The sequence below is a fragment of the Athene noctua genome, chromosome 1 (genome assembly GCF_965140245.1).
Source record: "Athene noctua chromosome 1, bAthNoc1.hap1.1, whole genome shotgun sequence".
NCBI classification, from domain to species: domain Eukaryota; kingdom Metazoa; phylum Chordata; class Aves; order Strigiformes; family Strigidae; genus Athene; species Athene noctua.
Window position 1 is genome coordinate 200,905,939 of NC_134037.1, and position 24,141 is coordinate 200,930,079.

Consider the following 24,141-nt stretch of genomic DNA (forward strand, 5'->3'; position numbering starts at 1 on the left):
AAAAAAAAAAGAAAAAGCTCTCATATCTTCTGCTATTTAGTTTGTCATATTGCACTGTGGTAACATAACTTAAGGAAGAGCCCCGGAAAAATATATGCTTTACCCAAGCTTGCAAAAAAACAGAACAAAGGCCTTCTGCACAGGGGGAATAATCTGCTTCGTTCATTGTCTGGAGAATCAGATTGCTGGAATGAGGTTTGTACTGGCTTCTACTGCGTAACTGTGTTCATGAAACTGCTACAAAATCTACGTATCTTTTTTCCACAGTTGGTTCATACTGCTGTAATAGGGCACAACACAGACTTTGAAAGAGTAGCAAAAAGGTTTCTTAGACCCCATTTGAGCTCCTGCAGCTGAGGCTGATCACAGCTCTAACACAACTTTTAGTAAAGACTGCAAATAGTATAATGTACATTTATACTACTTCCCATTTTAAACTCCATTTGACAAATGTATTCTCTCCCCTCTGGGTACTCCTGCATTACAAGTGCAGCAATGACAACAGTGTTGTCTGGAGATACGCAAGCTCACCTTGCAGATAGCTACCTTGGTGACTGGTGGCAAGCTCACTGCCACAGCAGGGATCTTGGCGTGATCTAAACTGGCTTGTCAGTCAGTTTTTACAGCTTGCCCTGAACTGCCAGGCTGTTGTGGGTTGATTTCTACCAGTCGCCAAGCCAGCTAGTGGGCATTACAGTTAGCAATATGATAGAGCTTATGAGAGGGCTATTTGCCAGGCCTGCTTGAGGAGCGATAAGCATGAGGGCATGTCTGCATGTCTCAGTGCAGTGAGGTGTTCAGGATTGCTAAACTGGCTGGGTAGATGTTATGGCTATGCATCCTGCAAGCAATATAGTTGCAAGGTCAGGTTAATTAGCTCTCTTGCATCCAGTTCTGGAGCCATATCATTTTGGTCTCACACAGGGATCTCTGTGTGTCCCTGGTTATCTGAGGGAAAAGACAGAAACCTCAATTCTTCTAGGCAAAGCCTCGTTCTGACACAATCATTTAGCGTGTGAGAGTTGTTTTCTGCATAACCTCACAGTGGTTAGCTGCCCCTCCTGGATAAAGTCATGATCTAGCCATTTACAGCAACTGAAGATAAGATTCAGTCTAGAGTTCCTGCCTCTCCATGAAATAGAAATGGGTAATCCTGCAGAGAGGACTTCTGGGAAGCTAACAGTGGTAACAAGGCAAAAGTCTGAGCTAACCTGGTGTCTCCTCTTCCTTGTCCATTCAAAACAGCTATTTTGATCTCCAGCAAAAGAAGGTGCTTAATTCTGCCTACAGCTTCATGATACTCATGGGAACAATTTGAGTTTTGCTGCTTCCCTGTAAAAACAAACAAAAAAGTGATTGCTTTTTGCCATTCAGCCTGCCTGAAGTTTCTGTCAAACAGGACGGAAAAACCTACATCGGCAAGCATTTTTTTTTTTTCCTTTCCCAACAACTTCCAACTAAGGGTGAGCTCACTTTTTAAAATCTAGCTTACCTTTGAAAATATTAGTTTTATATCCACTTGCAAAATTACAAGCACTTTTTCCTGGATCCCAATAGGAGTGGGGCAAACAGCCAAGAAAAGTGTTTCACACTGGCTCTACATACTCCAAGAATTTAAAATAAGCGGTCCCTGACAAAATACCTGTGTATATATATAAATTACACCTTTTAGTGGCAAAGCAATATTTCAAAGACTGCTGAGCAGTAGCTAACAAGTTTCCAGCAACATGTTTTTCATAAATTAACATTACTGGTCAAAACTCATGTTCGCCAACTAGAATGCTCCAATTTCTGAAACCATTTCATGACATGAAATTTGAAGTATAAATGTATCACTGTACCCCCATAAGGACATAATCCTTTGATATACCCATCTCCATAAAGCCTTCTGGCTTGTAACAGTAAATCACAGCCCTATTTTCATACCTCATTACCATTATGTATCTTTCCACTGACACCTGACCTTATGCATAATCAGGTATGAGTTTCAAACCATACTTATAATCTAAATGAGTGCCTCATTATTTTACATAACCCAGAATGAAATAAGATTTGAGATGTAACTGCAGAATTCACAGTTCACACATTCAGAAACGTAGGTCTACCAAAAAGAAGTCATGCTCTCTAATTGATGACCGTGAACAGCATCAAATCACACCTGCATATAGGAGCTTTGCAAGAATTTCAGGATTGGATTTTAGAAAGGATATTACCAGTTCTGAAAAAAAAACACAGTGTTGAAACTGTTTGGTATGTTGTTAAAGATAAGCTATGAAAGAAAAATGCGAGTACTGAATTTATTACCTGTATTTTGAAGAAAGAACGACAGCACCAATTGCATAAAGTTATAAAACACCAGTAATAAACATGTAAATAATCTTCAGGTTTGCAACGCCAATAGAACACAGACATCTACAAAGAAATATATATATGTATACATGTAATATAATAAAACCATTCATTAGGGAACAAGAAACATCATATTTTTGTACTATATAAAACATCTGTACAGTGTGCACACAGACTTTCCTGATCTCCCTAAAATGCCTGTCAGTCACTTCTCCCCATCATCATTTGCTTAACATAGTTTCTTCATTGTCCATGGGAGAACTCTAAGCAACTGTCTTGTACTTTTAAAGTAAGTACTTATAGTGCAGTTTGTCTCCATATATATACACACATGCATACATATATATACTCACAGGTGCACACATATGTGTGTATGTGTATATATACGAAAAGAACAAACACATAGACGTACACGCACACACAACAGATCTAAATAGCTCCTCCATCCTGTGCTCTTGAATGAGTGCTTATAAAAAATCCCTGCACGCTCTGTGAAGGGAGGAAAACTTGCTGATTGTGCAGATTGAAGTCATTACATGGTTTCATTCCTTACAGTCTGCAAACACACACATTGGAATCACATGGTGGAATCCCATATGCCTGAAGAGAGTCTGTTGCAAGAGGTATCTTCTACCTTCTTCAGCAGCGTTGGCTTTTTACAAGGGGGTGGAGGTGGGGCTGTGGTTCTTTGCTCAGTGTTGTGCAAGATTTGCTGCCAGTCTTCTTGCTCTTCACACAGCTTTCTCCTCCAATCTAGAAGCTCTTGCAGAGCCACACTCTCATTCTCTGAAAGTCTAAGCTGATGAATAACCTGTTAGTGAGAAGGAAATAATAATAATAAAAAAAAGATGGATAAAGTTAATTCTCTTGGCAGTGTAGAACTGCAATGTCCATGGTGAATAATACTTCACACTGGATCCATTGCCTCTCTTGTCATGGATGTAAACCTGTAGGAAGGACAGATTCAGGTCCTGTTTTCTTACCTCCTTTATAAAGAGCTCAGTGACATGTATAATGATGTATAAACAATAATGACTTCCAGCAAAATAACCTTTCCTTGAACTCAGGAGAGTGTTTGATGCTGCAAAGCCCCATGGGAGGAGGGAACCATCTTCTGCTCTCCGTCCATTATTTGCAAAGGACACCATGGATCATTATAAGCTTGTCCACACAATCTAGTAGGATGATGAACAGAAATCCTGAGACTGCTACAGTGTGCCCTGGCTTAGCCATGTTCAATGGTGGCTGGCTATGAGTGCTCCCATTCTAATGATAACAATTAAAGAAATAAATAGATGCATGTGGGTAAGTACTCAAGTTCTACACTTTTGCTGAGGGAAAGCTGCTCTCACTTGTGCTACACCTCAAAGAAAACAGATCAAAGGACCCTGTCAATGATTTGAAACAATCTTGTCCTCCAAAAAGGTTTAAAACTTTGTGCTTAACTCACCGCCCCCACTCCCCATTTATCATTCTTTACACGGAAAATAAAGAAAATTAATGATTTAGAATTGCCTTATTTCAATCTCATGTCTGAAATTCATGGAACTGAAGTTGTATGAAGCAGGAGTTGAAAAATAAAATAAATGGAGAAAACTCCCCTATGTCAGCAAAGGGTACATGAACACAGTACTCTGAAACACCCAAAACAGACTGCCTACAGTGATGAGTAGTACATACTTCTATCAACTTGGTCTTAAAACTGTTGTCATATAATACCGTTATACGCACAAAATACTCCTTTATGCAGAGGAAATAGCAGCTGCAATTATAAAGGAGTTGTCCCTAAATTTAAATGCCTAAATACCTATAAACAAGAAACTGTAACCTGTTTTGCTGCTTAGAATTAGTAATGTTGCTCATCACAGGCAGTTGTTATCCTTAGAACCAGGGGATGGCCCTTGTCTTCCTTCCAAGAATACATTAACAACTTAAAATGTAGTTTCAGTTGGCCTGAAACTATTTATAAATTCATCATGAGGTAGCCAAACAGTTCTGTACTAGATTCATAATCCACCCAGAAGAAACTGTTCCCTCCCTTTTAACTTTTCTGTTCCAATGATTATTTATTTTGGTCAAGTCAGTTTGAAGCCCTCATGACAGCACAAGTCCACGAAGCTATGAAGTCCATCTCACCGTCCTTTAAGACCTGCTTAGCACCTGTGCAATACAGCAGCACCCAGAGCAGGTAGTGAGAGTTATTCACTTGCCGGTATTCTGTGGCAGAAGGTGCCTATCTTGGGAATAAGAACCAGACCCACCATAACAGCTAATGGCCCTTACCCTGCTACCTTCCTTCTTAAGGACCCCACAGGGTCATCCGTAAGAGGCACCTATGGCATGACTAAAATGCCCATACTTCACCTCACACAATGGGCTCATGTGGGAAGTACGGCTGTTCTTGTCAAGGTTGCATTTATACTCCTTGTCATAATGAGAGATGGCTGCACGTTAGTTACCATGATAAAGGAATTGATGTGCAGTGCCCTTAATTGCTCATGGGACTCCATGCATGTGGTCGGTTCCAGTTGCAAGGAGGGCTGAGAGACATGAAGGGCATTTTGGTCACTGAACGGCAATGAGTTTTCTGGGGGTAGAAGACACTGCTATTGCCAGTAGCTCCTGCTGTTCCTTCATGAAATAGCAGGTACCTAGGGATAGACTTTATACTGCTTCTTCAGATGTGTTGTGTGCAAGTCAGACTTTTCACACAGGTTGTCAGAGAAGGAATGAGCCTTTACATGGAGATGCCTGAAGATTGATGGGGAATCTGCTTAATTTCTGATTGGTTGATACTTTAAAGAGAAATGCATTAATCTATATAATGAGCTTATAAAAGGTATCATAATTTCAAGTACAGTTGTAAATGTTGCATTTTTAAGAAAAAAGAAGAAAAATGGAAAGTGTTTGAAAGATTTCATTAAAGTATATTTTTGTGCTATCTCGAGTACACACCACTATAAAATCTAGACCTTCTTTGCTTTTATGTTTATACAAAATGTAACAGGGCATCTCAGTGACTCAAAGGAAAATGAAATGTTCCACAGATATTGTTAGAGGGATATCAGAGACTTCTTGTATACCAAAACACATTCCCTTCTGGTTTATTTTTGGGTTTTGTTTTGTTTTGTTTTTCCCCCAGAGTGGGTAGGAAAGATCAGAAGACAAATGAAAAGTCTGTAATTGGAAGCAATTTATCAAGAAAAACAGGTCAGGTAGTTTTATCCTGTAGATGTAATGTGTGTATAATTTGGGAGGCACTGTGGCTTGCTTTGGCCAATTTCTATCGATTTTTGTGGGTTTAAATTATGGGCATAAACCAGTTTAGAAAACAGGTAGATTGGAATCCAGTCTTCCCAGTTCAGACACCTTATTTGAGTCTAAATTTTAGGCATTTCAAGCATTTGTATTAGGAATGCTTTTCAGAGAGGTGCTGGGGAGTACAAAAAGCAAGCTGTGTTAGACTGTCATTGCAAGAGTTTCATATGCAAGACTTTTAGAGATAAATAATCAAAGACATGCCTGAACACTGCTAGGTAAGTATACTTATAAGAAAACAGATATTTTGAAACTCTTGTGTTATTGGATGTGCTCAGGTGACAGAAGTTTGATAGCATGACTCTAATGAAGTACGGATGAATTTTCAGTTTTGAAAGATGGACAAAGAATTTGAATAGAGACAGTGCCACTGCTATTCTAAGAAATGTAAAGGCACACAGGTGCAGGATGAAAAGTGAGTACATTTTGCCTGGAGAAGGCAATTGACAAAAACATCTTATTTATATCTTACAGGCACTGAAGAAGCTTTATTATACTGACTGCTTATGTAAGCTGTAAATTAATGTTGGGTCAGCAGTTTCACTATAAAGATAATTTTCCAGTCTATAGTGGGCAAGTGTTGGTCCAGTCCACAAATAAGTGTACATCTTTTATTGTATTTTTTAAACAAGGATGGAAAAATATCTCAAATTTTTATTCATTATGAGATTGATTTGGTAAGTAAGCTGGGAAAACTTTATATTTCGACCTGAATGAAGGACATGCAATGGAAATGCAGTGGGAATGAAATGGGGGGAAATGTACAAGAAATGGCAGAGCTTTAAATGAATCAATTAATTTAATTTGATCTATTTGAATAACATATCTTTTCTCTTTTCCATTCATGATTAGACCTGTGATAAAGATTTATTATAGATATTAATTATAGAAAAGATTTACTGAATAATTTTACATGAAGCACAATGTAAACCAGAGAGCTATGTTTCTTCATTAGTATTCTATATCCCAAACAGGTATTTTGTGAAGGCTGAATGAGGTGTGTAGGAAGTAATTACTTTAAGACTACTGATCTTTTCAACTTCAGCCATTAAGGGGTAGAGATGGTACCAGCTGTACCTCAGGATTTTCCTACTCAAAGTCAATGGTCAATCAGACATAGTATTTGGGCTAGACCCACAAAAACACAGCATTTGATTACCTATGATTTAGCACCCCTGCCATCTGGTGGAAACGCCATATCTGTGTTTGGTACCCAGAGTCCTTGCTGAGCAAACAAGAAAAGCTGAAGTGTTTGACTTCCTTGATGCACAAGAGAAAAGCATGTGGAGTTACCAAAGCTATTCCTTGGAAACTGCTATGGATTGAAGCAGTTAAACAATATCCATATTTTCCACTGCAAAATATGTCAAGATGAACAATATAAATTTGCAATGAGCAGCCCAGGGAAGAGATACCAGGATTTGTTCCTCCCACCTCACAGCCTAAACTATCAGACTGCAGAAGCAAGTGCTCTCTTCCTGGCACTAGGGATTTTGGTTGGTGATGGAGCACAATGGCTTGGCACCATCTGGACACGCAGGGAAGGTCTTTCACCATTATCTAGTGATTAGAGCATATATTGGGAAATCAGAAGATGTGGCTTTGACTTATGTCAGGTTAAGGGAGAGACCAAGTTCCCACATCCTGAGAGGACACTGCAACTACAAGAGGTGGACTCAGAGTGCAAGGAAGAAGGATTTTGGCTCCTGTGCTTTATGCTGTCCATGTGCAGTAACTATGCTAAAGCAAATCCTTCAGAGTGAGTCTCTTGTGGTTTTAGCACACAACAGATAGTGGAGACAGAGCCCTTTGGTTGTATGCTGGCAACCATGAAAATTTTAGAGCACAATTTTGCCTACCGACTTAACATATTTAAGTATTGGATAGTTGTTGGAGGATGAGCCCCTGTACTGCCTTCTGACAGGCTTCTAAATTCTGTCTAAATTTCACTTTACGGCCTAAAGCATAGATACTGAATTTTAGGTTTGTCTTAGAATCAGGATGAGTTGCCATAAGATAAGGCAATAAGTTATTTTAATTATAGTCTTATTTCTTAGGCTAGTTAAAAAAGTCAGTGAGTTTTCAATTATAGAAAGTTATAGGTTTCACATTTTTAAATAATTTGTGACAAAAGATATGCTAGATAAATTAAAGTTAATTGTAAATGGAGCTGTTAATCTTTTTGAGTTATTTAGAGAGTTGGCTCTAGAATCTCAGGAAATTCATTCTGTATTAAAAGATAAAATGCTATAACTTTACAGAGGATACTTTGTAACGTTCAGAGGTAACCAAGAGTTTATACTGTCTGTTTGTGTGCAAATGCAACACAGTCTTAATCATCAAGCTACGGTTAACTGTCTGCCAAACAGAGATTTATTAATTTGCATTAGTACTCTTAGAAATACTCTTAGAAATACTCTTTTGAGTATTTCACCTCATTCTGCTCTCTCTCTGACCAAATGTAGGGTTTACTTTTTCCAAAATATGTGTACTGCACTCTAGTAATTTTTTTTGTCATTTGTGATTGTATTGATTTTTCTACTACTATTCATCAAAAAATATAAAGAATAATTTAATTACATTCTTGGATGCTAAAACATACAAATAATTTTCTTTGCTACAAAAATGTAGCTCTGCATATTTTATTCCAGTTCTGATTTTGGTTGCTTCTGTAAGTCTTAGTAAAATTCCTAAATATAGACACGTAAGCACAACAGGAAAACAGATATTTAAATTACAACACAATTTAAGGACATGTATAGCATATAAACCTGTGCTCCTGAGGCATTTGCATGAGGTAGCTAGTCCATATTTTCCCTTCAGAGAAATACTGCCAATTATTTCCTTTAATAGATTTGTCAATGTTGGTGCTTTAAAGTAACTGTCCATAAACACTCACTATTAATTATTATAGCATTATTACATTTCTCTTCCATTAGTGTTTTAAACGGTTAGTAAAGTTGATGTCCCATCATGGAATCTCTGGGGAGACTGAGTCTAGAACAGCAATGATTTCACCTTTCTAAAATTTTATCAGGATCTGAAGTGAAGTATGCAATAAATGTAAAATCTTGGTAATAAATTATCATAATTATCTTAGAAATGGAACTGCCTCGACAATACCCATGTTTTTAATATTTTCCAGTTTGTAGGCTGCTTAAAAATGTAAGCAGAACAAATTTCAACCAATAGGTGACTCACATTTGCCTTTATTAGGGCCCTCAAAAGCAGTTCACAAACCCCAGTAGGTCTCCTATGGATCATCGGTTTTAAAGAATGAAGTGATCAGGATGTTCTCACCTCTCACTTCAAAATTAAAGACACTATTTCTTTCAGTAATTCTGGAAATAATTCTTACTGTATGCAATTATTAGCAAGATCAACGCATTTTGATTCAACCTGTGACAGGCATGCATCTCTCACGCTAATGCTTCTAACTCGGTTTAATGACTTCATCTTTCTCTGTTTTCCTTTTGCCTCTGGCAAGCTCCTATGCTGACTTCTTCAAACCTGGATATCACATCTTTTTTCCAAACTACAGGACAGGCACACTGCAACCTCTCCAAAAACACTGACCCTTCAGATTCATACAGATATGTTTGGTTTTTTCTATGTTACAAAAAAGCATAAGTCGGGAAAGGATTGCTTTTCCACCAGTTCTTGAATCAAGAAAAAACCAAACCTGTCAGCCTACCTGTTATTTACCAATACAATACTCATTTAAAGATACAAGGGGAAAGCACACAGTAAACCAAGGGTGTGTTAAGAAGCCTAGGCAAGCATTCAACATAAATCAAATCAATATGTAAATCTGTGTTTGACTGGGAAACCTGCATTGGCCATGTAAGAACCCAGCAGGGAGTAGAGAGCAGCTATGATAAATGAGTTTACATGCTTCTAAATTCCAATTAAAAATCTTCAAATAGAAATGTACCACTGGGACCCAAGCTGACTCATGTGATCGTCTTACAAATGGTGGGACATGCATTTTTTTTGCAAATGCAGACCCACTGGACATAATAACTTGATATGTGATATGCAACAGTAGAGTGATTTTAGTTAATCGTTCTTTTAAACTGCTGCTGATTTTTCTTTGTGTTGGAGCAACCTTACAATCTCCAAAAATAAAACCCTCCAAATGGGGGCAAATGGGTTTATTGGAAAGGAGAAAATGGCAAAGACAACAGGTGCTCTGTCTGGGGCAAATCTGGAATTGCTCTCGAGGAGGTATGCCAGCTTAAACAGAGTTAAACATGAGATCCATAACTGATATATAGATTGCATTTGCTTTGTTCTCAACAAGAAAATATTTTTTTCCCTCAGTCAAAATTTCTTATTACATCAAAAGAATAAACTACCTTTAGAACAAGTGTTATATAGACGACATACCAAAGGAAGTTATAACTTTGCTGATATTTAAAAATTGGGGGTAATCTTAGAAATAACTTTGTATTTAAAATAAAACTAAAAAGAACAAAATCAGATCACCACAAGAGCCAGGAAGAAACCTTCTGAGAAGCATTTTTTAGCTAGCTGGATTTTTTGAGGGACAGATTTAATTTGCTTCCAAATATCAGTCATGGGGCGATGCTGGAAGCAGGATATTCTGGTGTGAGAGACCACACAGGCACAGGCAACTTTGATTACCCACTCCAGCCCTCTGCTATAAGATGGCATTTGGAAAACCCTCAATCTTCATCCTAAAAAAAAAAAATTAATTCCACTGTTTGCCTTAGTTTGGCTGAAAGGATTTCCCAGAAAACTTAATGGAAGAAAAGTCCACTATGGATTACTAGCTACAAAGTGAACTCTGCCTCCAGGAGGCTCTTCCTCACCAACCGCTGCAAACTGAGAAATCGCACTAGCCAAAGAGGCATGCTGCACCCCTCTCTTTTCCCTCAGCAGCAGCACCTTCTCATTTTTGTCAGAAAGAGACTCCTGGGCTATATATACCTCTTATGCATCTCAGACAGAAGATTTTACATTCTTCAACTGACTGCAGTGCTATTTTTGGTGTAAGTTGTCTGGTTTTCTCTCATACTGTTCAGGTTTTCTGTTTTTTTTAGGGGTGGGGGGTGGGGGTTGGTTTTTGGGTTTTTTTGTGGGTTTTGTTTTTGGGGTTTATTTGTTTTGGTTTGGTTTTTTTTTGTTTTGTTTTGGTTTGGGTTTTTTTGGGGTGTGGGGTTTTTTTTTTTTTTTTCAGGAATACATTTTAGGTGTAAAAGCAGGGCTTGGTCTTCTGTACTTCTGTACCTTTCTCTCAGTGAGGTAGTAACATGCCTGGGACCACAATATTCTCAATTCATTAGGTTAATTATCTTCCATACAGCCTGGAGATATTTCAGCAATCAAACAAAGATATTATATCTTTGCAAATAAAATCAGTACACAAATCCTGAGTATAGCTGTAATGTGTAATCTGGCAGAAAGTATCAGAACACGGTAGGCAAAGTTCAATAATATATGATAGCACACGTCAGGCACTCTGATTACCTGAGCTGGGAATAGAGTTGGACAAGCCTATACATTCAAAACAAGGGTGTATTTTATTTACTTATTTGGATCTTGTGTGCTTCAATTATTTATTATTATTTGTGTTGGCTGAGTTTCTTTCAACTCAAGATTTCTGATACCAGCTAGAAAATGACACCTTCCCACAGTGACTAAAACATCAACAAATATTGAAATATACTGAATTTTTTTCTGTAAGGTAATATTTCTCTTTCCAGAGAAACTGACTACACAAAATGTTCAGAACATCCTCCTAATTTGCCTCTGATGCTTGAGAAAAAGATCATGTTCAGGACAGCAACTGTGTCTTTCTCAAGATGAGCTCTGAAAACAAATAATTTATCCTAGAGGTCTTCAGAACAGCTGACCTAGCAATGCTGTACCTAATGTAACAAAAAATATCTGAAAAACTGAATCATGTTGCTACTTAATCGATCACTGCTGCTTTGTGGTATTAATGGAGATATTTTACTTGATCAGTTAGATACTAGGTTTGGCCACAAAGCTTTCAAAGCAATTACAAAAACAATTATCAACTCATATTTGCTAGTGTTGTGTATTATCCTTTCTTGTATAAAAACACTACACTTACGGTCAAACAACATTAGAGGCAAACACCACTTAATTTATGGTCTGTTATCACTCTCAATCTCTGCTGATCTACATGTATGCAGCAGTGTGCGACAGCAAGAGAATGAAGGGCAGAGGGAACAGTTTATTCTCTCTCACACCAGGCACATGACTAAGTCAGAAGTCACTCTCCACAGGTACTCTCAATAGGGTAGTGGACCACACTTACATTGAACTCAAATTCGAAGCAGCATTTTAAGGTCATTGCAGCAGCCCAGAGGGAATAACTACATACTTTAGGCAAACACCTGACCTTAGGGAGGGCACAGGGGTGCTCAGGAGGTTTTGTTCCCTTCTCCTTAACAGTCACAACCTTCTACCGGGGAAAATGCAATGGGGATGAGGCAGTGGAGACAGAAAATGGGCTTCAAATGTGTAGAGGGCTGACTGTGGCATTACTGGTTCAAAGAGGAGAATCTGCACTTTTCCTTTTGGAGGTCACAGCAGTCAGATCTAGGACATACTTGCTGAGGAGAGGGGCATCAGTCCTCCGAAATCCCTTGATACAGAAACACAAGAAACTTTACCTACTGATGAATTTATACTGTGAGTTACCTCACACCATTTAACCTATAGGGCACATGTTTGTGACTGTAAGTCTTCTAAAAATAAAGCTGCACTGTGTTATAAGACCTGATTTTTGTCTGTATGTGACATTACAAAGAGAATTCTTTGACATTACTGTCAAAACAAAAAACACAATTCAGGGGAATATACTGATACAGATTAATGATAAATATATAACATTCTATGTCCTCTCTTGGATGTTATGTGTTTACAAAGGTATTAGTGATTTTTTTTTATTACACCAGACTTGTTTGATTGCCACATTTTGCTTCAAAGGTGATCAAAGATTACTTCCAGCTAACAGGCAAACACGACGGACATTAACAAATGTTAGAACCCAGTGTTTAGAGTTGTGACAGTGGGCAGGGGGTAGCAATACACTGTGTTCTTGACTATTCATTTTTTAAAAACTTTTAAACAGTCAACAAAAGAAGTGATTGGCAACAAATATTAAATCAAGTAGGAACAAAGGCAGCCCTTGAAACTATAATGAATATGCAGCTCTTTCTGAGGGAAGGGACTGCTGAAAGCAATGAGATTTCATGAAATAAGAGCTATGGCTTAAGCTATAATGAAACAATAAATACATTCTTCACGAATATGAAAAGACATTTCCAATTTTTCATTGTCAGATGTTGGCTCCTATATTACTGCAATCTGCCAACCTGCACTATGGGGTTTAAACAAAATAGAAGAGATAAGACTGCAGATTTTTTAATATAACAATATGTGAAAAAATAACCATCATTTTTTTATCTTAGCTCTTTGAGCACATGACAGATAAAACATGTTTCAGAAGTGGGTAATCAAAACCTTACACCAGGGTGTATTGTAAGTCTGATATTACTTAACCTACTAGAATGGCAAGCTGTTTGCTTATTTGTGTCTTGTTCTGGAAGTATTTCCATAGGATGCTGAATGCATGTGACATCTTACAAATAAGCTGACATTCAGCCACTAGAAAGCTAAACTGCACAAAGAACCTTTGCACCTTTTAATGGGAAATTTTCTACCTTTCTTTTTTGGCTGACTGAATGTTCAGGTTGCAAACTAACTTTCATAGAAAGCAACCTTATAAATGTAGGTGGATCATTAAAATTATTTTTATTTTATGAAACATAAAAGATCACACTGATATGTGTATGAAGATGAATATCGTATGTGGAACATCACATAGACTTTGTACTTCTCTATTCCTTAGTCTTCTCTTTTTAGTCCACCACCCTGTGCTCTGTCCTTGGTTCTTTCCCTCCCGTTTTTCTTATCTTCCTTTTAGTTTTTTTTTCTCGCTTCTCTATTTTTTTTAATTTCTCTCTGGCTCTTCCTTCTTTCCTCTTTCTAAAACCCCTTTTGCATTTTATTATTTACTTTCTCAGTCATTTCATTCTTCCTCCAACCTTACTTCTCTGAATCATCCTTAATCTGGTGCCTGTTTTACTCCCCACTCCCACCCCCCACACACACTTATTATCATTCTAGTCTTTAATCTGCCCCTCACTTCCCATCTGTTCATTATCTCCAGGTTGTCCATCTCATCCCGTTACAGACAGACCATGTTGCTTCTTGCTGCCCACATAAGAAACAAGGAATCTTTTAGCTGGCCTGCTTTTCTTCATCTTCTCACACCACATCCCACTTTGTAGTGGATGTTAATAACAACTTTAAAATATTTTTACCAAAAATAAAAAAAAAAATACAGTCCTGGATCTGTGAAAAAGAAGACAACAGGGCCACTTAGCTTTTGTGTGAGGTGCCAAAGATACGATCTTGCTTTTGTTGACTCTATTTCATCTTGCTGCTGTTGCTGACACTCCAAAGAATTTATATATTTCAACAGTCTTTATGCTCTATCTTCTAAATGTACACACTCATAGGAGCTATTGAGAACAGAGGAAGCCATAAATACAGTCTGGAGAAGAGATCCCAGTCTACTGACTAAGGAACTGAGAAATGCTTTGTGTAAAAGAGAAAGAATACAGAGATAATGTTTTATAAATCTTTTTTATTTTAGAGGAGGTTTTGGGTTTTAGACCCTGCTAAGGAATTTCAACATTTGTGGAGTCTCCAGTAGGCTTTGGGATCACTTCCTGGAGCATGACTGAGTGGAAATGACTCTTAGGCATAACAAAATTTTCTATCTAAGCAAGATTATGGCACAAATGACCAGAAGAAACATCTCTTCCATTTTCGTGGTTTCTTTGCCTCTGGAAGGAAATTAGGGGATAAGAATTCAAGACTACAGATCCAGGCACATTTGGAAGTCCTGAACTTTTTAAACAAATCACTGAAACAATTTTAAACAATAAGGATTTGAATAATGTTAAATCAGTAATTTTAAATCAAGTTTGGAAAAGTTATTTTCCTAGTTTTCTGCTGTTCAGGGAGCAAGAGGCACAGCATAGCTACCAAAAGGTTTTCTGCAGAAGCTGAGTTAGAAGCAGTCCTTGCAGTTGATATATGTGGGCTTAGTCACTAAGAGCAAAGTAGACTTTCTCATAAGGGTAGATTATGATATTGTTTCTTGCAGTACCATCTTACTGTAGATTTCTGTTTTGCATTATGAAGATTTCCCTGACTAGAATGTTTTGGCTTACAAGGAAAGCACAAAATACATGGAAGCTGGTGTGCTGGGTTGGTGAAAAGAATATGTGTGGCTCTTTGCTAACAGTTTCTAAAAGAGCTACTATCTGAACAAAATAAAGCGCATGGAACTTCTTGGTAACTGGTTTGGCCCCCACATTCATGGTTTGTTTTTCATCTTTATTGAGGATGAAGATGGTGTTACATCAGATGTTAGATACTCTATGTTTTTATGTGGTACTTACTTGCAACCTATAGATATAATCACTTGGAAGTCTATAACTGAACAGCCATAGAACAATATGAAGAAAAAGGTGTTCTTTAAAAAAAACCCAACATACTTGTTCTTTTAACACGGAAGTTTTTAATTTCTTTTGATGTAAGTTCTTTCATTTCTGATAAGACAAAAATCAAACTTTGTTTTTAATACTCTTCCCCTTTTTTTTCTAGAAGAATTAAGTAGAATTTTATTCCATAACTTCCAAATGAGAAACATTTTGTTGGTATTTTAACATTTTTTTTTCAATTTTTGTCCTTATGCATTCTGATAAAAATTAACTTTTAAGTAACCATTGTCCTAGAGAAGTAGCATTTATGACCAACAGTGAACTTACTTTTTGTTGTTGTTTTCATCAGACTCTACTTTGGAGATGATCAGTTAAGTTGCTGAGTTCACATCTCCATGATATTTTATACTTGGTAATTGCTTTCAAAAATGTTTGTTAAAAGATTGATCCCTATGATGCATGTCAACAGATACTGAGCTGAAGAATTTGCTCTCTGAAGTGTGTAGGTTTGTAATGTGCAGGAAGTATCAGGCAGTGATGCAGGTAATTGTCACCTGATGTGACAACATGATGGTACCGTAAGCCACAATGCCTAAACTTTAGTTGGATGTATATGAGCCTTGAGATCCTGTGACAAAAACGAAATTAACTCCTGTCACTTCAGTAAGAAACTAGCAGGGAGATATTAAAAACCCCCCATAAATATTAGAAGTCCCTGAAAGCTAATGAACCAGTTTCCTTTAGCTGAAATGACAGAGTGTCTGCCAAGAAATCCAAGGACCCAGTCTATGTTTCTCTCTCTAAAGCAATTAGTCAATCAGTACCTTCACAGATCTGTGAAACAATCTGTCCTATTATTTCATATGTCTGCACAAGAATTACTTTAAAGTGGTAAGGTTACTGCAGTGAAGCCTGGCAAAGACTTTTACAATAGGGTTGTATTCTGTTAGAGTCACCAGCAGCATGCTAAGAAATGTCAACTGTAATTAAAACCAATCATTTTCAAATATATGCCATACTTTGGAATTATGAGGAATGCTTTTTACAGTAAGAATTCTCAGCTCTGTGAGCACAGACTTTTTAAAGTTTTGTTTTTGTTTTTTTTTTTCTTTTTGTATGAGAAAGACTTTTTTCTTCTTTTGGCAACACCATTTTGGAAGATGTTTATTCATTAAGGCAATTGTATCAAATATCACAGAACTGCAGGTCTCTTCTCTAAACTTGTCACAGTTCTTATTGAGCTTGCATTTAAGGATGTCCCTGCATCTAATTCTGAGTACATAGCATGGAATCTATTTTAAAGATTTGTGAAACACTTTGACAAAACATCTATTTACTGAAAAGTGACATTTCAAAGTACTGAACTGAAATCATGTTCAGCTTTTGGCAAGTAGTTTTGGAAAATTCAAACATACAAGTTTGCAAATGGTTAATGACTTGCTGCTAAAAAAAAACATTTAAATGTTGTAGACTAATTTCACATAAGGATACAGATTCCATTGGCAAAAATAAGAAGATAATTGCTCCCCTATACCCAGTTCATTGAACTCTCCATGGACTGCACTGATGTAGCAATTTAAACATGATCCTCCTTGATCTCAGGCAAGCATTTTAGCAACAGAAGTGTAAGGTGCTCCAGGACAAAAGTGTCTCACTGTGTGAGGTTTATAACTGGAGTAGCGTCTGGGACTTGGATTTTTCATTTACTAGAGAGGGCTATTTGGCCACTCTCATGACTAATAAGCATTTTGTTGATCACTGAAAAGTGTGACATAGACAACTGAAAACATTGCCTCCAGTCATCTTCATAATCCCATATCCTTATCCACTATACTGATCTGGAGATGGAAGACCTCTAAGCATGTTTTCACAATATGGTCAAAGTACATTTTGAGAGTCTGAGAGTTACGGTGATGGCAAAGATTTGTTATTGTGTGCAAAACGGGTATGTGCCTATGTATGCCAGGGCAGCTCTGGCTGGCCTCACTTTATGTATCTGCAGAGATTAGTGTAAGATTTGCGGAGTGCTGTCTTGGCATAATTTTTCAACGCAGAATAGGCACTGTAGTTATGCCTGTGCTTTGGACACTGGGACAGAAGGACAAAAGCGAAGACTTTTGTACTAGTTTGCTCACATATTTACTCAGTTAAAACCTTTTTTTTTTTTTTTCAAAGTTACGTTAAGACCAAATATGACATTGAACATTGAAACCCACTACTGTTGGAGTCAATGGCCAAACATTTATTCATTTGATTAGGGCCAGTATTTTGTTGAAATGAAATGTCAGCTGTCCCTCACAGACAAGTAGCTCTTAACTGTGATAAAGCACTTCCCTTACCTTCTAGTAAAATAGGTTTCGGTTGAAGAAATTCCTCTCAGCTCCAACATAATTTTTCTTTGGACAATATTGGGCTTTACCCTAAAATTCTTACAGTCATCTCAAATAAATGACTCAGGATCACCTTTTTAGAAAAGTGGACTGAAGACATAAAGACAACAGGAGAATACACTAATGCCATTTAAGTGAAATAAAACAAAATTTCTTGAATGCATTCGTGTCTGAGCTGGCTACTTAGAAAGTAGTGTTTCCAGTTATTTATAAAATGCTGAAGAAAAGAATGAAGAAAATATATTATCCCCTTTTGTTCACTTAATGCACATGAAACTTAATTCTGTGTTGTTATTTTAAAGTGACATTAAACAGAAATTTTAAAAGAAGCTTCACACTACCTTAGTACCTATTGCTGTTTTAATTGATAGTTATTTTGATTTTAATTTTTACTTGTGGATATCTATATAAAACCAGACAAGACCACTTGTAAAGTCTCCACTGCTTTTATATACAAAAGAGTGATATAATTATGCATTTATTCCTATGGGGTTTATTATCATTCAGCTTTTTCTGGTATGAATGAATATCTTGAGAGAGATAACATCTTGGTCCTCCCAGGGTGAAGAGACCTATTTTCCAGTGAAAAATAGCATCCTCACAACCAGCAACAGTAAGTTTCATTAGCTTTGAACTCTACTATGAGAAGCTTTCAGGATGATTATCCTCCCAGCAAAAAAAGTTAAGAGTAAATTAATTATTATCCTTAGCTCAATACAAACCTGTAAAAGAAGTCTGAATTTTTCAATGCCAACACAGAAATTTGAATTAAGACAGGTTTCAACATGCAGCTACTATTAGTTTTTTCTCTTTACTGATTCTAGTAGATTGTCAGTGAAATATTTACCTGACTAGTGTGGCTCTCCCTATGTCTTGGAATCGATGAGCCTGCCGTAGTGCTGACCGACAGTCTTGAATATTCATTTTCCTCTGGTAAACCTAAAGCAGAACAACACTAATTTATAATCTGACATTTATGCATTGGTTGATTTCAGCATGAGATTCAAAAGACCTTGACACGTTTTACCAAAAAGGAATGAAAAAATCACACATTTTCCTGGGTATTTACTATTTCCATGCTTATTGAAACTGGAACAATTATTGTTTACCAAGTATGAACAGCAGCACAGGTATGCATGCTGGTTTCCAGGAGGAGCAATTGTACTGAAAGAGCCTACAAATAACACATTACCTATACACTGGCCAGGGATTCCTCCTGCAATGCGGAAATCCCTGGCTCCTCTTCCCCTGGCTCCTTTTCATCACAGAAGCAATGCAAAGGGAATGGAAAACAGGCCTGCAGTCTGCTCTCAAATAATGTCTCTAGGTTATATGGGAAGTTGACAGTTGTTCCAGGACTTACAACTTCATCTCCTTAGTACAGAGGGGTTTTTTTGTATTTCTTGTGCTTATTGTGCACTCTCCATGTGGGAATTAGCTGCCCAAAATTTGGCTGTGTAAAAACCAGTCATCCAGTGTAAAAGAGCCAGGCAATCTCCCTCTGTAGTCAAGACAAACAAACATATCTGCACAGTGATCCTAGAGCGAGGCTCACTGCCGACACTTCCCCATCACTTCTGTTGGAGTGGGAAGACCATTCCCATAGCACTTCAGATGATCTGAAAGACGGGATGAGGGGAAGCAAAGGCAGAAGCAGAAACACAGTGAGTCCACAATAGGCATTATTAAGCTGCTCACAAACCAGAATCACAGACACCATGGTAGGTCTGGTATCCAGCAATTTTGGTATTGCTTCATATAGCATATATTTCAAAATTTCATTAGACTATGGAATCCATAAACACTACTTCTTTAGTTGACTGAATAGAGCTATCCACCATGAGAAGAGGATTCATCCTGGTAAGAGATGTGCAAGTTGAATTGTTCTCAGTAAATTGCCTGAGATTTACTAACAAGAAATGGATAAAATCTGGAGCATTTGATTAGACAAAATATCTAATTTTTGTGTGACTAAAACTAGGTAAGGTGATTCTGGGCCTAGCTGTGTAACTCTTAGATAAGAAAAAATGAGGTGAGCCGCACTCTTTGCATATTGTACAAAACATACACAGGAACATAATGGAAACAATACAAAGTTCAAATACAATAATGAATCATAAACTACTTATGAGATTAGGTGCTGCACTAGACATAGTTCTGTTTCATGGTCAGTTTCTTGTTCAGTCATGAAACTGGCATAGAAACACACTGTGAAACATGCTTGTCTTCCAACCTGCTATTTGCACTATACATTTTTATTTATTTATTTATTTTAATAAATGAGCATTAACTTTTACATGGTTACTGATATATGATTTAACTCATGAAAATATAAATTGCATGAATAATCCCATAAAATAACCTGACTGCAAGAGAAATAGAACAAGAATTTTAAAGAGAAGGAATGATCCTTATTCCTTTTTTGTCTCTCTACCCTGCTTTTTGTTTCTGCCTTATAATGGTGCATCTCTGCAGCTTTGTATCCAAGGACAGCTGGGGTTTCTTTATTTCTTCTGAATAAAGCTTGTGTGAATTATTCATAAATAGGGATATTTTTCTACAGCTTCAAATCATCTGGACTTCCTCTGGACTCACAGAGGCAGTTAAGAAGGTGGAACCCCTGCTTGCAGCTCAGGAGCCAGGTCAAATTTTATGAGGATCCAGCATTTCAGTCCTTTCTGCCTGGTGCAGAGAGGGAGTCTGATCCTGTTGTCTCAGTGATTTGAACTATGTGTTATTTTGGGGTAGAGTTGTGACTTTTTGAAGCTGGCCCATGATTAGGTATGTACTGGGACAAGGTTCAATGTTCGAGGTCTCCATTATGCTAGACCTGTAAAATATATGTAATTTACCACTATTCCTTTTTTACCTATATTAAATTCCCTGTCCTCCAACTTAAAATTCTCCCTCAGCAAAATCACACATTTCTGGTCAAATGAAATGCTTGAAATAAATTTCCCTCCAAAATTCCAGTCTTTGTCAACACAAAACAAATCCCCTTTTCCCAAATAATTTCCTGAACTAATAATTTATTCATGGATTTAGTCTGGATACATCTCAAACAAAATTATCCATATTTTAATGCAAAATACGTTTTTAAAGTAGGTGTTATTAATTTAATTCAAGTAAAAGATATAACAGTAAAATACCTGCATGATTCAATATCACCATAAATGAATGAAAATACTTTCCTAGGCCAGCAGCATGTTTAGAAGAAGATATCGCTTTTGTGCTATATTAATGCACTTTAGAATCTACCATCCCTGACAGCCTTGAGCTAAGAATAAGGTTACCAATGATTTTCTGTTTATTTCTATGAAAAACACTTTGATAAGAGGTCTTATCGAGTAAGTAAAGTTTCCATGTACAGCAACAGCATGTCATCACAGAAATGGCAAGCAGAGGCTTGGTGGAGTTTGGAAAGATAAAGTTTGGAGTGGTTGATTACGTTCCGAGACTTTTCCTTTACATACACCTAAGTAAATATTAGGATACCACAGCTGTGCACGAATCAGACCTTGCTTAATTCAGCACAAGGTTGGAAGTATCTGTTTAGCAGGGGCAGGAGCAAGAACTACAAGAACATAGCTTAATCGGGGGTTCAGGCTGGAGCACAAATTACACCATCTGGACTAGGCTTTCTTGCAACTATTCTCATTACCAAAAGTAAGTCTAATTTGGCAATTTTTTGGCAAAATCACGCTTGCTAACATTAGTACTGTAATTATATGTGGTGGTGAAAATTATAGTAAGGAATATGATTCAATCAATAATCTTTATCTGGAGAAGTTAAATGAAAGAAATGCACTCCATAAGACTAAGGCCTTGTCCCAAACAATATGTGTAATCAAACTAGAAACCCAATCCTTTACCCACTTCCTTCTTGTAATGCCTTTTCTATATTGCTTGAAAGGGAGATCCCATACTCAGTCCCTGATCTTCTTCCTATACTTCCTGTTTCCCATTTCTGCCCCGTTCTCAGATAGTCCTCTTAGGATCCTTCAGATAGACAGATTGCATCTCAAATATTGAAATCTAGATCACTGGACATCTGTAAGTCATTCTGTGGTTCCAGAGAACCTCTAGTCTCATAGGCTCTGCTACATCCAAACTGGAGACCCTGCACTTCCTGGCCTTGAATATCTCTATTTCCAAAACACCACCACCACCACAGAGCCTCTGGGTCTTTGCAACTGTGGCCACACATCATTTCCCAAAGCTTCTACCTTCTTCCATGATTCTGCATTTACGCACAGTCTGGATCTACTGATCAGCTCCACTTGGTACGTTGCCTGCTATAATGAGAAAAAGGCATCACCAGGAAAGGCAAGAGGTAAGGAAGGCTCTGTGCTCAGCAGCATGTAGCCTGTGTCATGGTGACATGCCCTTTTTCAGGTTATCTTCTGTGACACCTCTCCCATTCTGCGACTTGTTGCCTGATGTGCTTAGTGTTAAGTTTCAAGAGACTATATATCAGACTTAGCCCACAGATGACTTGCTTAGACAGAATGGCTACCTTCTCAACAGCTAAAGTGAGACAAGACTAATCCCCTTGCCTGAATAATGCATAGGGCTTTTGGTGAAACAGGCAGGTTCTTACAGTTACTTTTATGTCAATCTGTGTAAACTATACGGTGAGTCTGTTCACATGGATCTCCATACACAAGCAGTGGACCCCAGTTATAACTGAAGAGAAGAGGAATAACCAGAGAGGCTTCCTTCAAAGGACAGCAGTGTGCCAGCAGAGCTGGATGAACAGCACTGTGCAAAAATGTGTGCTGGTATGAGTATTAGGCACAATGCAGCCCAGGGCTCCTTCATCCAACAGGGCTGTCTCATCCATACAAAACCTACTGCAATTTTCACTTGGGTTACACAGTGTAAATACCTCTACAACACACTCCACTGGGGCTAAAGAACTGTCAGATATCTGGGAAATTTATCCTTTTCACTGACAAAGGTTAGGTCATCTCAGTCACTTATTATAGTGGGCATATTTAAACATTTCATTTAATGATTAAACACTCCTCTAGATCCTATTAGGTAGTGGGTGGAAATTACAACACATTTCAGTAAACTACTTGCAGTGTTTGAGTGTTTCCTACCAGAGGATCTGCTATTTTTGGTGATTTAGGATTACAACTTTCAGCATTGTAATGTAAAAGGTTATTATAGGCTTTCTGATTACTGTCTGTGTTTGTACAAGAAATAGCAAAAAGCTTTCTTTCACACTAAAAACTTTGATCAGTGTGGAAGATTTGTAGCAGAAAAGGCACAGTATTGGTGGCACAGAGCTGTAGAAAGGTGTTACTCCTAATATTAAAGATAAATTAAAGAAGAGGAGGATTACATTATATGGAATGAAAAAACAACTTCTCTTAAAATTCTGAACAGCCATGCCAGAAATTAAACTCATCTTTTGAAAGCAACAGCATTAATCTGTTTGGAAGCTGAGCCAGCCAGCTTTTTAGCTGCTTAGTAATGGTTTTCTAAAAAATTCATCAGGTTATAAGTAAGATTAACATCTTCATCAAAATGATTATTCTTATGACCATAGTGCCTTTAAGTTTCATGACGCTTCAGAGGAGTGGTGCCTACACTTCATCATGACAGTAAAAGACTAGTCTTATTTAAGAAATTGCTTCTGTATTAACTCATATGAGTGATGTATGAATCTAGACTTTAGTTCCATCAGTGGAAAGTAGATTATATAGTTGCACTGTGTAACAGTGGGAAGCACATTACACTATTCAAGATTTTTGTAATCTCAGTATCAAGTATTTAATAATGCATTTCAGATTTTATTTTCCTCAAAGCTAGAGGAGCTTGGTATAGAGTAACAAATGAAAAAGTATTTTACATAGAAACATCTCACGGCACATTCTACAATATCAGTATTGCCTAGATATATCCAATAAGACAGATTTCAAAATCATGAAGATCTTACGGTTGACTCCTGGAAAAACCTTTTTCCTAAGGAAATTGGAAGGCTGGTTATTAATCATGTAATCAAAGTACACCAAAGTTTTCCATATTGCCAACTCTTTCATTATTAAGGGTGGCTGGAAAACTAGCATTCCATATCATAAAATTTATAATCTGATTTTTCTCTGCATCAGGGTAAAATAAAAGCTTGCATCATTTCTACAACAGTCTGATAGGCAAAACATAGGTTTGAACCTTGAATTACCACAAATAATGCTAATTCCTTACCTAGTGGGATACTGCCAGACTCAAAGGGATTTTTTTTTTACTCATAGTATACAGTGAATATCAAAACCATTCCATATCAAAGCTGCATCAAAATTGGTAACCTTCCATGAAAAGTTTGGGTTTGATGAATCAGTGGTTTTTAATGGAAAAAAATATCTCATGGAAAATTCCATTGTATGACATTACACCTTTATGATTAAACTTTCCATTTACAAATAGTTTAAAAATAATTAGTTTAGACATAGTAGATACTGTATATTATCAATATGAACAGACTTGACTACTAGTGGTTACAA

The 24,141-nt window shown here is 37.2% G+C and overlaps 1 protein-coding gene across 4 annotated transcripts in view; it reads right to left on the reverse strand.

Moving 5' to 3' along the window:
- Window positions 1-2,324: 2,324 nt before the first annotated feature.
- The window catches only part of MYO16 (myosin XVI), a 405,417-nt gene continuing 383,600 nt past the window's right edge, over window positions 2,325-24,141 (reverse strand). For all 4 annotated transcript variants that reach the window (XM_074930682.1, XM_074930690.1, XM_074930699.1 and 1 more), the window contains 2 exons: window positions 18,480-18,571; window positions 2,325-3,160 (listed from right to left, as the gene is read on the reverse strand). In XM_074930682.1, the coding sequence (XP_074786783.1) occupies window positions 2,927-3,160; window positions 18,480-18,571 (326 nt within the window). In that variant the 3' untranslated portion in view covers window positions 2,325-2,926. The remainder of the gene's footprint in view (window positions 3,161-18,479; window positions 18,572-24,141) is intronic.